The sequence below is a fragment of the Mchenga conophoros genome, linkage group LG19 (assembly GCF_057382185.1).
Source record: "Mchenga conophoros isolate Kocher_MC1m ecotype Shallow Benthic linkage group LG19, M_conophoros_male_GT1.1, whole genome shotgun sequence".
NCBI lineage: Eukaryota > Metazoa > Chordata > Actinopteri > Cichliformes > Cichlidae > Mchenga > Mchenga conophoros.
The window spans coordinates 8,242,808-8,258,517 of record NC_140544.1 but is presented as its reverse complement, the minus strand read 5'-3'; the positions used below and the strand labels follow the sequence as shown (position 1 = coordinate 8,258,517).

Below are 15,710 nucleotides of genomic sequence, written 5' to 3'. Positions count from 1 at the left end.
TGTTTAATTCATCTTTGCTGAGGATACTGTGTTATTACTATTTCAAGGATTATGTCAGAACACCGGATACTGGTACCCATCCCTACCCATCACTAGGGAACAGAACAAACCAGACATCAATTACAACAAAAATGACACTGACCCAGCCAGCATAACTTGTCTGCCTTAAGAAATGTTTAGCAATATTACAAATTGGGTGATATGCCTTAAAGTAGCTTCTCATGTGTTCAGCATTGTCAAAGGCTACATTTTAATTAAAACCACAATCTAGTAATGTTCTGTCTTTAACCTTCCTAATTTGTTTTTTGTCCTAACCTAACACTAAATTGCCAGTGAAAACAAAAGTTACATAAATAAAGAAGAGTAAAGAAAATTACGGTCTTTTTTATTGTAACAGTTTACCAGTGTACAGTTTGGTTTGTGACATATCTATCTAATAGACTCCAATTTGTGCATGTAAATGGAGAGTCCTCTTCACACACTGAGGTTAATTATGGAGTTCCACAGGGTTCAGTGCTAGGACCAATTCTGTTTACATTATACATGTTTCCCCTAGGCAGCATCATTAGAAGACATAGCATACATTTTCACTGCTATGCAGATGACACCCAGCTCTATCTGTCCATGAAGCCAGATAACACACACCAATGAGTTACACTGCAGGAATGTCTTAAAGACTTAAAGACCTGGATGGCCGCTAACTTTCTGCTTCTTAATTCAGATCAAACTGAGGTTATTGTACTCGGCCCTGAAAAGTTTAGAAATATGGTATCTAACCAGATTCTTACTCTGGATGGCATTACCTTGGCCTCCAGTAACGCTGTGAGGAACCTTGGAGTCATTTTTGACCAGGACATGTCCTTCAACGCACATATTAAACAAATATGTAAGACTGCGTTCTTCCATTTGCGCAACATCTCTAAAATTAGAAATATCCTGTCTCAGAGTGACGCTGAAAAACTAGTTCATGCATTTATTGTGTGAATGTGTGTGTGAATGGGTGGATGACTGGATATGTAAAGCGCTTTGGGGTCCTTAGGGACTAGTAAAGCGCTATATAAATACAGGGCATTTACCATTTATTACTTCCAGGCTGGACGACTGTAATTCATTATTATCAGGATGTCCAAAAAACTCACTGAAAAGCCTTCAGCTAATCCAAAATGCTGCAGCAAGAGTCCTGACAGGGACTAGAAAGAGAGAGCAGATTTCTCCTGCTAAATCCAGAATTGAATTCAAAATCCTGCTCCTCACATACAAGGTCTTAAATAATCAGGCCCCATCTTATCTTAATGACCTTGTAGTACCATATCACCCTATTAGAGCACTTCGCTCTCGCTCTGCAGGCCTACTTGTTGTTCCTAGAGTATTTAAAAGTAGAATGGGAGGGAGAGCCTTCAGTTTTCAGGCCCCTCTTCTGTGGAACCAGCTTCCAGTTTGGATTCAGGAGACAGACACTATCTCTACTTTTAAGATTAGGCTTAAAACTTTCCTTTTTGCTAAAGCATATAGTTAGGGCTGGACCAGGTGACCCTTAGTTATGCTGCAATAGACGTAGGCTGCCGGGGATTCCCATGATGCATTGAGTTTTTCCTTTCCAGTCACCTTTCTCACTCACTATGTATTAATAGACCTCTCTGCATTGAATCATATCTGTTATTAACCTCTGTCTCTCTTCCACAGCATGTCTTTATCCTGTCTTCCTTCTCTCACCCCAACCGGTCGCAGAAGATGGCCCCGCCCCTCCCTGAGCCTGGTTCTGCTGGAGGTTTCTTCCTGTTAAAAGGGAGTTTTTCCTTCCCACTGTCGCCAAAGTGCTTGCTCATAGGGGGTCATATGATTGTTGGGTTTTTCTCTGTATCTATGAAGCGCCTTGAGGCGACTTTTGTTGTGATTTGGCGCTATATAAATAAAATTGAATTGAATTATCTGAGGAAGAAGCAGAGTTGGTTTGTTTCCAGCTGAAATCATCCAGGCTCAGGAATTTGAATCGATCCACATCATTTCTGCTTGAACTAGAGAACATGAGTGTCGACTTACATTTGGTCTGTGAGACACATGTCATAGTGACAGTATTTGGGTTAATATGGCATTACTCACCCTGGTCGCATTTCTTCAATATCAGGCACCAAGTTCAGGAACTCGTTCTTTGCAGCCCGCGCAAGGTAGGAGGTCTCCAGAGTGGGAACCATCGGGAAGTTTTCACAGTCTGAGCAGGAGGGACTGGAGGCACGTGAGCTGTTCTCAGGGGTCCTTTAACACAAATCACACCAAGTTAGAATCAAATAGATAACCTGTCAATAACCGTTTGCAGATCGAGGTCAATGTTCCTAAAAATATGTTTACTTCTGGCCCATGGAGCCACAGCGGGAGTCCGAGAGAGAGGGGCAGGTAGAGGAAGGGGTGAGGATGGCACTGCTGAAGCTCGTCACGGATGGATCACGTCCGATCGGTGAGATGAGAGAAAGCTGAAGTGAAACAACAGCAGGATGAGGTAGACGTCAATATAGGAACTCCCTGATGTGACACAGAAAGGCTATTTTTTAATTTCTTTGTATTATTTCTCACCTTGCAGTCACTGATGCTGTTCACCAGCTGGTTGTATTCAGTATTGAAGGTGTGTGTCAGAAGGCGCAGGCACTACAACACAACAGGAACAAGACCGAGCAGAGAAGGAAGAAGGCAGCAACAAGAACGCCCACTAAGCCCACGTTTTTCTCACCTTGGTGGCCAGCTCCTTCTCACGCTTTCAAAGGTGGTGCTGGAGATCTGCGAGGAGACGGAGGTGGATGTGGACAGAGTGCTGGAGCTCACGCTGGGGGACAGAGACTCACTCAGGGACTTGGTGGTGGGAGCTGTTCCCACGGGAGCCGCCACTCCCAGAAGGTGACGGGTCTTTTCCACCTGGAAGAAAGATGGGGGCTAATGTGAGGTAGGGAGAAGAGGGGACGTTAGTCATGTAAAGGCCATAGGTGAGGGTAGGGACGTAGATCGACCGGTAAATTGAGAGCTTCGCTTTTACACTCAGCTCCCTCTTCACCACGACGGACCGGTGCAGCGTCCGCATTACTGCAGCTGCAGCCCCAATCCGTCTGTCGATCTCCGGCTCCCTTCTCCCATCACTCGCGAACAAGACCCCGAGATACTTGAACTCCTCCACTTGGGGCAGGAACTCATCCCCGACTCATCCTATATTTCCGTTTTTATATTTCTAATGTTTGCCTTGTTTTCTTCACTGTCTGGTCTGCCTCTGTCTTGCCTGTATGGATGCATTTACACCGAAATGTCCCCAACAAAGGATGTTTTAATTCACCACTATTCCAGTGAAACACGAGTCTCCCATCTTCCTGCTACCAGTCTGGAGTTTTTGTTCACCAAAGCACACACCAACTTCATACTGACGGACAGATCACTGCCCTTTTGCCGCCTTGTCTGACCGTGTTTTGTGGCTGTGGTTCACTTCACCTCACTCTTCCCCATTCTTGTCATTAAATCAGGCTGTTCTGCAACCATGGCAGCCATTCACTCTATGGCTTTATTCATGGTGTATTTTACCCCTTCACCAAAGGCCGTTCTCGTTTCCAACATTATATTTGCAGTGTTCGTCTATCTATCAATATCTGCGGAGTATTTTTTTTAACGAGTATCCCATTTTCTAAAGCACAGCATGTAAAGGGTAGCTCGGTTAGCAGGATGCTAGCATGTAGCGCTTAGTGAGACACGCCTCAGACGAGTTGAGCAAAGACCCCGTCTGTGTACTTTATACGTGAGCAACGGATTTAAATAAAATTAAGGTTTCAAAAGACAAACTTGAAGATAAAAAAATATATATATACTCACCGGAGAGCCGCCAGGGTTTGCCGCTGCCATCTTGGCGCTCCTAAATTCAAAACTGCCTCTGCAGTCAGGCAGGGGAGGCGTGGAAATTGTCTTTGAGTTAGTCAAACGTTTTCCTTAGTTCGAGTAGATGATAAAAAAAAAAAATAATAATAAATGGGATTTTAAGTAGGACTAGGCGTTCTGTAATGATCTCTATTTAGGAGAAAAACTTAATCACTCACCTTTAAACAGCTCTCTTTTAGGAGACACACTGCTGGCAAACGGTGTCATGTGATCAAACAGCGTAATTTAATTGGCTGAGAGCCACTCGACTCGATCTGGTGCTGATTGCTCTGGCTTGGGTCATTAAAGTTCATCACTTTTGCAGTTGAATTTTTGCAGGTGAATTTTTGCAGGTGAATTTTTTTCAGGTGAATTTTTGCAGGTGAATTTTTTTCAGGTGAATTTTTGCAGGTGAATTTTTTTCAGGTGAATTTTTGCAGGTGAATTTTTGCAGGTGAATATTTTTGCAGGGAAATTTGGAGGATAAAAATTCAGTGTCATAAATTCAATGTCTAAAAATACTTGAATTCTGATGATACTATATTTCTTCCATATGACAGAGCCTTGAAAGAGTGACAGAGACACTTTTTATGAACTCATCTGTAATGTGTCACCTTTTCTGTAGAATGAAGAAGTGCTTCCCTTCTTTTAAAGTAAATACAGGCTTACAAAGATCCTCTAAACAAAAAATCCTCGCCTGCAGAGAGCAAAATCTCTTAAATAAATGGGGGTAAGCGTAAGCTGAAGCCATCTGATGTTTATGTTCATGAATATAACACACTGAAACATTTTGTCTTTGTTTTTATTGTTTATTAAAATACTTTTAAATGTCTAGTTTTAGTTTAAGAACCATCTAGTCCAGCAGGTGGCGGTAATGCACCTTAAAGCTCTAACCGCCAAAGAAAAACCCCAAAGAAGAAGAAGCCGCGAAGTTCCCGCTTCATTGCGTTTGTGTTTTAGTTTATTTTTCTTCCTCATCTAAAGTGAAGCACTAAGGTAACTTTGATCTGAGTTCAGTCAATCTTGAATTTAGCTCCTGAGTGAAGTTTTCTGTTGCTCTCCTCGGTCTCTGTTGTCAGTTATTTGTGAACCAGTTGAAAGAAAAAGCCTCTACATCAAGTCAAGCTGCTATAAACTAATTTACAAGAAAATATTAACAAATGCTAATGAAACACAGAGAAGAAAACAGTGTTATTATTAGAAGAAAGCTTTTAAATTAGCTAAGTGTAATCAGAGTTTCTATTATTTTATTAGTCTGTTACTAAGCGCTAGTTAGCATCTCTGTCACTGTGTGGCACCTGCATAGTTTTTGAATGCAGCGTGCTATCCAAGCTAGCTAGCTAGCTAGCTAACGCCAGCCATCATCAATATAAGGTCACTTCCAGCGCCAAAAAATCCAAATATGTTGGCGGTAAAAGTGCTATAATGAAATCAATTTAAAAGAAAGGTAAAAAATAAATGTATTCCAGACTAAAACACAGCTGCCTTTGTCTTATCAGCAAAGTTGTGTCAGCCCACAGGGCATGTGATTGTAAAAACTGGCCTCACTCTGAGAGGCCTGTTGTTAGAATAATTTCAAAGATAATTTGATAAATTCTGATCAGTATTCAGTAAATGAGCCTGATTAACTGTTAGCAAAATAATAATGATAGGCCAGAGATACCAGAGATTCATTTTTAAAACAAATACAGCCTCGAACCCCAAGAGGGGATCTGTGTTTTAAAAGTACTGCAGAGTTTTTAAAATAGAATAGAATAGTCTTTTATTGTCTTTGTACATATTCAACTAAATTGTGGGTGCTCCACACCAACCGTGCATGGAAAACAATATAAACAGTAAGACAGTAAGAATAAATTAGAGGACAGGTTGCAGAATGCTTGAAAGTAGTGCAATGGACTTGATATAAGTAGAGAATCGGAGTGTGACTGAGTGATGAGGGTTACTCAGATCATGGCTCAGATTTCTACACCCACTCAGATAGGATAATCTTCCACGGCACACCTGATCAGTTCTCACGGCACACGTATATATGCCGCGGCACAGTGGTTGGGAAACACTGTACTCGTTTATGCAGGTCCATCGATTGTTCTGTTTTTGTTCTTTGCCAGGGCTTTTTTTAAAGAGGAATTGCTCTCCTGGTACTGGTGTGCCATACTGCTGAATTTGGTATCGGTGCTCAAACCTTTTGTGTATGTTTTAAACAAGTTGCTCACCCAGGGAAGCTAAAATTTGTTGTTTGTGCTCTCAGATGAACATATGAGACACTTTGACTCTTCAGTGCAGTGTGGAGCCTAACAAAGTTCTGTTTTGTGTCCCAGCTGATCAGCAGGAGGAGAAGAGTCTGACGGAGCAGCAGGGGAACATTTCAGCTACTTGGACTCAGCTCAGCCACTGCAGAGAAAACAATGAGTTCGACAAAGAAGGTGACAGATACTAGTGTTAAGAAATACTCCATTAACCCTTTAAGGCCTATTGGAGCAGGAATGCTCCGTTTTGCGTAACAATTTTAAAATCCCGGTAGAACTGCACTTAAGCTAACACAATTATTTTATTTAGGAATAGTTGTACTTACATCTTATGCCATCAGCTTGCCCTAGGTCACGTTTCCTTCCACATATGTATTTGCAGAAATTGCATAAAAAGCACTTGCAGCAAAAAAACATAATATACCAGAAACACGCTTTGCTGTTCATAGCACTTCCTATGTTGGAATAGATGCCAGCGCGAACTATCACATGTCCAATTTTACCTGCCAAAACCTGCCTTCAGCGACACCTATACTGGTGTTTTTAAAAGTCATGTTTGACTTTATTCTTTTCTGTATTGTTTCTGGGATGCTTAGAACTCAAACTGCACTGTTGGTAATAGTTTATTTTGATGCACATGCTGTTTGTTTGCAAATTTGCATTATAATATTTATTTTTGTTTTTCCTCAAAAATGCTCAAAAACAAATTTCCTGTGGTTGGAAACAATGTGCAACTTTTTTAAATTTACAGTTTTGAGGGATACAATTTTCTAACTACAAATATGTGTAAAAAACAAAACAAAAACAATTTAAATTTTTTTGTATTTTATTGCAGTTTTTTTGCACTTTATGTAGTTACTATGGACTTAATGCATAGATATTATTAACATTTGGGATATAATGGTCATATTGATGTATAGCAACTTGAAATGCTCCCCAAAATGGCATTAAGGCAGGGCTCTAGACTAACTTTTTGCCGGTACGCCTAACTTTAAAAAGTTAGGTGTACCATCACAAAAGTTAGGCGCACACAAATTTTATAATAATTTATATAATATAATGTGTTTTTCTGGATACACTGTGCTTTTTCAGCATTCAAAGATTGATGACACCGTGTCAGAGCACTGGCTATGAATTTCAGAAGGATCAGGCCTTAACTTAACAGAAAAGTTAGCAATAGTTCTTTTCCTATTACAGCTACATCCACTTCTGTCGTGCCTAGGCTGCTCACTAGGGCTGGGTATCATCACTGATTTCTATAATCCATTCGATTCCGGTTTTCAAAGTCCCGATTCGATTCAACTTAGCCTCAGACAGTCAGAAATATTATAATTCTGATCATTTATCAGTACTGACTTCTTCAGAATTGTGAACATCACAGCAGATGCCTTTGTGTGAAAGTAACTGAGAATAAAACACAGAAAAACATGAAGGAGATTTTCCTTGTCTGGCTTTTTATAGCAGATAACCTTCAAAATATTCTACAATGTTCTGCATATAAAGTTTAAATTTCTTCAGTATTGAACAACAGAAAAAATAGGCTTTCTTGTCCGATGTCATTTAAGTGAAAAAAAGAATAGAAAAAGACAGCAGCCACAGCGCCGTAAACAGCGGTAGACTGGTGGGTAATAAGCGAATGAATAATACAGAAAACAGAGATTGGAGACGGGAAACTGTTCTTGAAGTACAGAGAGAGAGAGAGAGAGCTAGCTGTGCATGAAGTGTGATTTTAATAGTCGTGGAAGCAAAACAGCAAAATTCATGATGACATTGATCAAATGTGAAACGCAGTTTGCTGCTTCTTTTGCTGCTGGCTCAGTGAATTTTGGTTGGAGAGAGACAAAACCTGCAGCTCAGAATCAGCGCAAAAAGACGTAATCACAGCGTGGACCGGACGCATCAGGATCGCTAAGCTGAGAAAGCCGAGAAAGACAAAGCTGATTCTGATGCGTTGGCTCTGTGTTTACGTCTTTGTGTGGAGTCCGTGTACCTGCTCTCATTTGCTGTTTGGTTGTTGTTGAAATGGTTTTGTGAGCTTTAATCTGAGAATCTGGCGTTTCTGGCAAAACACAGTTATATTTAAAAGTCGATTCAGGATTTAATGAATTGATATCGCTTTATTCAAGCTACTCACCTCCCACTTCCACCTGCACTTTCAACTGGACCACGGCCAATCAGAGAGGTCCCGCCCCTTACTATCTCTGATTGGTTTAGTCCACGATAGGGGCATAATGTGTGTCTGTTGTTGACCACAGGGAAGGTTGCAGATTTTTTATTTTTTATTTTTTTGCTACCCGAACATTTGGTCGCACAGGTGCAAGCAAATATATTTTTTAGTCGCACCACTGAAAAATTTGGTCGCATTTGCGACCAAATTGGTCGCACTCTAGAGCCCTGCATTAAGGGCATGTAAAAATTAGAGATGGACCGATCCGATATCACGTATCGTATCGGTTCGATACTGACGTAAATTATTGGATCTGATATCGGAGAGAAATAAAAAATGTAATCCGATCCATTAAATTTCAAAAAAGCACCTCACAAAACTTGCGACATGGCGTAACTCGGCTCATAACCGTAGCACGTCGGAGCAGTGTGCTCACGTGATAGAGCGGCTGTGTGTATTTGTAGCCTCGCTACCAATCCGGCATTTCATCTCCGAGGAAGTTATCCCAGAGAGAAGTAAAGCAAGTGTGTAAGTTCGTCTCTGAATGTTTGTAAAGCATTCCTGCGATGGAACATATATGGAGCGACTGCCTCTTCTCTCCCCCTCCCTCTCCTGCTGCTACTTCAGTCATGAAATCATGATCAGCTGATCGGCTTTTCTGTCGCGAGTCCGTCTCTCTTGTTTGTTTATTGCCCACTTCGCGCCAGAAAGAGGAAACCAGCAGCTGAACAACAGCAGCACGTTTAACCTCAAAGCTGTTTATCCTCTATATCAATGATATATGCAGAACATCAGATATACTACAGTTTATTCTATTTGCAGATGATACAAATATTTTTTGTGCTGGAGAGAACTTACATCAGCTTTTGGAAATTGTCACACAAGAAATGATTAAACTGAAAACATGGTTTGATAGAAATAAGCTATCATTAAATTTGGAAAAAACTACATTTATGTTATTCGGAAATTGTAAAAAAGATGCAGGAGCAAAATTATTAGTAAACAATGTTGAAATAGAGCAAGTTTCGGATACAAAATTTCTGGGTGTGATAATAGATAACAAAATCTGCTGGAAACCTCACATAAAGCATATACAAGCCAAACTGTCAAGAAGCATCTCCGTACTAAGTAAAGTTAAATATTTTTTGCCTTCCAAATCACTCCGGGTACTTTATTGTTCACTTATATTGCCATATTTGGAATACTGTGTGGAAATTTGGGGAAACACATATAAAACTGCACTTCAACCAATATGTAAAATTCAAAAAAAAGCAATCAGGATGATTAATAAAGCAGGATTTAGAGACCATACTAACATCATGTTTTTGAAATTAAAAATACTGAAGTTTATGGATCTTATAAAATATAAAACTGCAAAAATTATGTACAAGGCCAGATACAATATGTTACCAGGAAATATACAGAGGATGTTCTATGACAGAGAAGGAGACTATGAATTGAGGGGGAAATTGAATCTAAGGATTCTTAAAGCACGGTCAAAGGTTAAAACCTTTTGTGTCACTATTTATGGGGTAAAACTGTGGAATAGTTTTACTATAGATCTACAGCAATGCTCAGGAATTAGTAAGTTCATGAAAATACTTCGAAAACTGATTTTGGAAGAATATGATACCGATAAAGATGATCACCCATTGTATGTATAAAAAATATCAAATTATATCCAAATTATATCAGTCACGGTAGCCAAGTTTATATAGGTTCTCCTCGTGTATCGTGTGGAGTATGTGATGATGGGAATTAGGTGAATTATGTGGGATCAATAAGATGTTGAGCAGGGGTAGGAATTAATAAGTATGTTCATACTTCTTCCTACTCCTTTTCAGACCAAACATTGTTACATTATGTCAGACGATTTTGTTTTATTTCATTATATATTTTTTGTTTATCTGAACACATACGTGTGTGTGTGTATATCTACATATATATTCGTATCTGTAAATGAAAATATATGTAGTGTGTATATATTGTTTTTTGTTTTATATGTCTGAAACAAATAAAGATACAATACAATACAAAAACCTTGATAAGCTGTTGTTAGAATTTATTTAATATTACTTTCTACACCAGGATCCTTTTCTAGCTGACGGCTGGTAACTGTGCAGGGGCGGATCTAGCAAAGTTTAGCCGGGGTGGCCGATAGGGCATTAACAGGGAAAAGGGGGCACAAAGACATCCTTTTCTTTCTTATTCTCATTTAAAATGTCTAGATTTTAATAAATAATTATCTGAATCTTACACCCAAAGTTTTAATCTGATGTAAAATGTATAGAAGTCCATGACTGTATATAGTAACTAAGCCTAATATACCCTAGTAAGCTTTACTACTTTTTCCTTTGGGAAGGTACCATCTGTGCAGTCTGCAATTCTGTTGAAGAAAGATGTTGAATCTATTTAATTATTCTTGAAAAATAATTGATTTCTGTGAATCTTTTTTCACACTGCATCAAATTAAAGTTGATTATGTTGATTAAGCATCATGAAGTGGAGGGTGGGTGATTCCCTATCTATTTTTTTTTTTTGCTGGGAGTTTTAGAGCCCTATTATTTAGGTTACTTACTCCTTAAAATACCAGAATAGGGAGGATGGAGTAGGATTAAGTGTATTAGATTGATCACTATTACTGAACTATGAAATATTTGGGTGCTGTGTATTTTTTGCATACAGGTATAACAGAATAGCTTTAGTGTTTTGTTTTTTAACTTGAGTATGAACTTATACAAAAACAGCAAGATATTTTAAAAAAAACAGTTCTGTTGATTAAAAAATACACTATATCGGATTCATATCGATATCGGCAGATATCCAAATTTATGGTATCGGACATAAAAAAGTGGTATCGTGCCATCTTTAGTAAAAATATAAACATAAGCTCTTGGTTCTATGGTAGGTCTTAAAGGGGTAAAAGATGAAGTACTGATATATATTTTATGCAAAACTAACTGAACCTTGTGCTATATTAATGTAATGTAATATTCATGTAATAATACAATGCCTACATTGTAGAGGGTGACTTTGCCTCTAAAGAGGAAAATGGGCAGGGAAGAGGTTAAAGTGGGATTCAGCAGGATTCAACCCTAAAATCAGCTGTAGTGGCTCAGTGTGGGGAAAAGAGTCACAGCTCACAATCATTTCTGTTGAGAGCTCCAGTCGATGTTCTTAATGTACAGGCTGTGATCAGCTGACCTGCTGCTCTCTGTGGATGTACACAACTGAATTCAACCAGATGTCTGCAGATGTTTCATGAGTTGTCCTGGCTGATTTCCATCCTCTACACCAGGGGTGTCAAACTCAACTGCACAGGGAGCAAAACTCAAGGCACACTTTAGGTCGCGGGCCAAACAAGATAAACATTTATTGAACACACTAAAACCATGTTTTTTAAACAGAAATATGAATAAAAACAGACAGGAATTTTATTCCAGAATAAATAAACTTAAAAAAATCAACTTTAACTTTAAATGTTTTGATCTTCATAAAAATATATCCTGTCAAAATTATGCAAGTTAGAAATATGAACATGCTGCAAAAACCCCAGAAAAAATAAATGAAAACATACACAAGGTTGGAGCTGCATGTAGACGGAGCTGGGGCATTGCTGCAGGAATGGAACTAATAAACTGTGCAGGCCATTCAGTGTCGTACTTTGCCTTGAGTGTACCATTACACTGCAGCTCCATCTGAATCTGCACAGGTGCAGTTTCCACGTAAAGAAGAAGCTTGAAATTCTCTTTTTGTGCTTCACAGTCACCAAAGCGCCGCGAACTCAGTGCGCTCAGTTTATCAGCAAAGTGCGCCGACTTGGTTCAACATTACTTGGCAACAGGGAAAGTGAGACAGGTTGCACTGGTGCATTTGTGACAGCTTCACTTGAAATGCCTTCACTGCATCATACATGCCATGTCCATTGTTAAATCTCCCAATTCTTTTGATCTTTGGGCTGAAGGAAGGACAATACTCGGTGTATAAATGCTCAATCAACAATCTTTTATTCCATACAATTCAACACTTTTGAGCATAAACCATCCGGAGGGGAGATGAGCGCGGGAGGGTGTCCGCCTGATCTCGAAGCGTCTGAGTGTTTCTCACATTCTTATAGCTTCAGCCCCCCTCCACCTAGTCATAAAACCTAAACATTCACATTCTTTCTCTCTTACGGCGCCTAAGTGACGGCCTTGGCTCCCTGTTTTATCTCCTCCTGATGAGATGGGGCAGAAAACCTCTCCGGTATGCTCTGTTCTCTTCTAATCAGACAAATAAGACCATGACTCTCTGAAAACAGTATTTCTTATACCTCAGCAGTATAATGCATCATAAAACAATATCACTCATTCACAATAAATCAGCAGTCTAATGTAATACAAATCAGTTTAATAACTGTAATAGTTGTCACCTTCTTCAAAGTCAGGAGAATAATGCAAACTAAAACTACGTAATAATTTCACTATCTTTAATTAGGGGTATAACGTGGCATAAGATAATATAATAATCTCACACCATGAACTGACAGATTTCCTTGCTGAGCTCAAAAACTCTATTGAGAACTTTTTCCCAACTCAGCCAACGGAACTCTGTATGATAAGGATGTCACCAAACTCTGAATCATAGAAGGATGAAATTGACGGTGATTTAAACCTTTAAACTCAGATAAAATTTACGGTTTGTGTTACAGTGATCGTTACATGCTCCATTTATAGGACTTTACCACACAGCCTGGTGTATGATGCAGGATTGGATTTCATGTGTTACTGTTTAGGCTCAAATCAATTTGATCTTTGATGCCCGCAGTGATGAAATAACTCCCCTCAAATGACTTAAACCAAAAGTAACAAGCCTGTGTTGAAAATGTAAGGAATAGAAAATACAGATTTTTTTTTTTTTTTAATGTAGCGAGTAAAAGTAAAAAAAAACGTCAGGTTACAGTCAGACTCTGACATCATCCTTCACTGAACCAAGCTAGTAACTGTTACATATGATTTATTATTATCGAATAAATTATACAATTATAGAAATATATAATAGGAAACAAACAGGAAATATAAAAAAGTACAGACCTGGTAAACATTTATTACTATGAGTGTGTTAGCATTAATATTTGTGCACAGGCAGGAGGGATGGGCATGATTTTAGAGTGTTTGAACAATGATTAATTATCTTTAACAGCAGGTTGGATGTAATGTGTTACTACTACCAGTAGGTGGGGATAAGAGACCTTTAAGGTGTTTGGTGCCACACTCCACCTTCAGGTTTAAAACTAGTGTTAATGGAGGGAGTTTGAAGCTTCAGTTTGTTTAATGACTGCATTTCACTCACTGCCTCTGCTTGTATCTCTGTCACTGCAGGACCAACGTGGACCGAGAAGTCAGCGCTCTCAGGAGGCCGACAAACCTCACAGAAGAAAGAGAGAGAAAAAAAACACCTGTGACGAGTGTGGGAAGGATTTTACCTGGAAGTTTAAACTAAAACAACATCAGCTCATCCACACTGGAGAGAGACCGTTCAGCTGTGACTTGTGTGGAAAGTCGTTTTCCTGGAAGAATTCCCTGAAAAGACACCAAGTCGTCCACAGTGGAGTTAAAGCTTACAGCTGTGATCAGTGTGGCAGAGCTTTTATTCACAGTAGCCACTTACAGAGACATCTAGTTACCCACTCTGGAATTAAGGCATACAGCTGTGACATCTGTGGAAAAACGTTCAGCCAGCTAGGGTACCGAAATATACACGTACGCATTCACACCGGAGAAGATGTGTACTGGTGTGATCAGTGTGGCAAATACTTTACAACAGACGCACAGTTACAACGCCACATGTTTACCCACACTGAGGAGAGACCTTATCAATGTGACCTGTGTGAGAAGACTTTTAAAACTCCACAGTACCTGAGACAACACCAACAGATCCACACCAGAAAGAGACTCTACAAGTGCAGTTACTGTGAGGTTTGTATTTTTATTTTATTCTTGTAAGTTCAGTCTGACTGTTTGGAACAAGTCTGCTCATTAAATTGTGTTAGCATGTTAGCACTTCTGCTGCACCGAAGAGTAGCTCTGAGCCATTATTCAGGTTTTCATTTCATTTAAGTGTAAGTCAGATGTTACTGTAATATTAAATAAGTATTGCTGTAGTATTATGGTGGTAGTATTGTAGTTATTGTAGCCCAGTAAACTGAGTGTGTTAATCGAAACAGTAAAATATAATTGGACGTCTGCAGAGATGCTCTTTATTTCAGGCGACTTTCAGGATAAAAGTGTTGAAGGACTGACTTACACTGTCTTTGTGTCTTTGTTTAGAAGCAGAGCGACACAGATGGATCCACTTCTCAACCCTGTCATCGCTGTGGTGGTGGGAAAGACTTTCGTTGTGACATCTGTGGAAAAACTTTCAGTCACCAAGCCAGCCTAAAAATACATCAACGTAAACACACTGGAGACAAACTGAAATACTGCAAAGAATGTGGGAGAAGCTTCCCCACATCAAGTGACTTAAAACAACATGAACTCTTTCACAGTGGGGTCAAAAAGCACCTCTGTGATCAGTGTGGGTCATCCTTCACCACTGCAGGTGACCTTAAAACACACAAACGAGTCCACACAGGAGAGAAACCATACAAGTGCAGACACTGTGACAAAAGCTTCTCACAGTCAGGTAGTCGTAACGAGCATGAACGTACACACATGGAAGGAAACTACAGCTGTGAGCAGTGTGACAAGAGCTTCAGTAATCTCAGTTCATACTCTGCACACAAACGATCCCACGTTACTACTAAACTGTTTCACTGTTACCACTGTGCCAAAACATTCACTTCATTATCTGCTCTGTGCAAACATCAGCGCGATCACGCAGGGCTGAAATCGTTCCCATCACAGGATCAGAGTGAATCTGAAGAGAGAGAAACATCCTCTGGTTTCAGAGTCCAACTTAAAACCCTGGAGATCAGGCTCCACAGAGTTCAGGTCGGCTCTCCTTAAGTTTAAGTTAAAGTTCTAATGAGGCTATGAATCAAACTGTTCCTATAGTTCAATGTTAATCTTTATAAATTGTTCTTCTGTTTGTGTTCAGTCATTACCTTTTTTTTCAGTGGTTGGATGAAAAATCAGTTTCCTGTTGTTCAAGTTTTTATTGAATGTATTTTGTTAAAGTTCTTTTTGTTTAACTTCTTAAATAAAGTTTTTAAAAAAAAAGTTAAATAAAGAATTGTTTGAACGACAAAGATTTTGAGCCATGATGTCATTTCCTGTATTTCAGAGTAAAGACTGAAGTGACAAATGGAAACATGTTTACAGTCATGGAATAAACACTGATGGGTCATCTGTAGGAAGTTCTATTGCTGACCTGACAGACTCGACCTTGTTTACAAAGAAAGAAAGGAACTGATGACATGTGTCAGCAGAGGCTTT

General features: G+C 39.4%; 1 protein-coding gene across 3 annotated transcripts; it reads left to right on the top strand.

The window, feature by feature from the left end:
• Positions 1-4,833: 4,833 nt before the first annotated feature.
• Positions 4,834-15,450, top strand: LOC146551615 (uncharacterized). 3 transcript variants are annotated; one of them, XM_085256629.1, is made up of 4 exons: positions 4,834-4,878; positions 6,201-6,305; positions 13,656-14,252; positions 14,604-15,450. In XM_085256629.1, exons 2-4 carry the CDS (start codon positions 6,288-6,290, stop codon positions 15,279-15,281), a joined length of 1,293 nt encoding a protein of 430 aa, XP_085112755.1. In that variant the 5' UTR covers positions 4,834-4,878; positions 6,201-6,287; the 3' UTR covers positions 15,282-15,450. The 3 variants fall into 3 exon arrangements, with proteins under 3 accessions (XP_085112755.1, XP_085112754.1, XP_085112753.1); XM_085256628.1 differs by lacking the exons at positions 4,834-4,878; positions 6,201-6,305 and having other exon boundaries at positions 13,435-14,252; positions 14,607-15,450; XM_085256627.1 differs by lacking the exons at positions 4,834-4,878; positions 6,201-6,305 and having other exon boundaries at positions 13,435-14,252.
• The last annotated feature ends 260 nt before the right edge of the window (positions 15,451-15,710 follow it).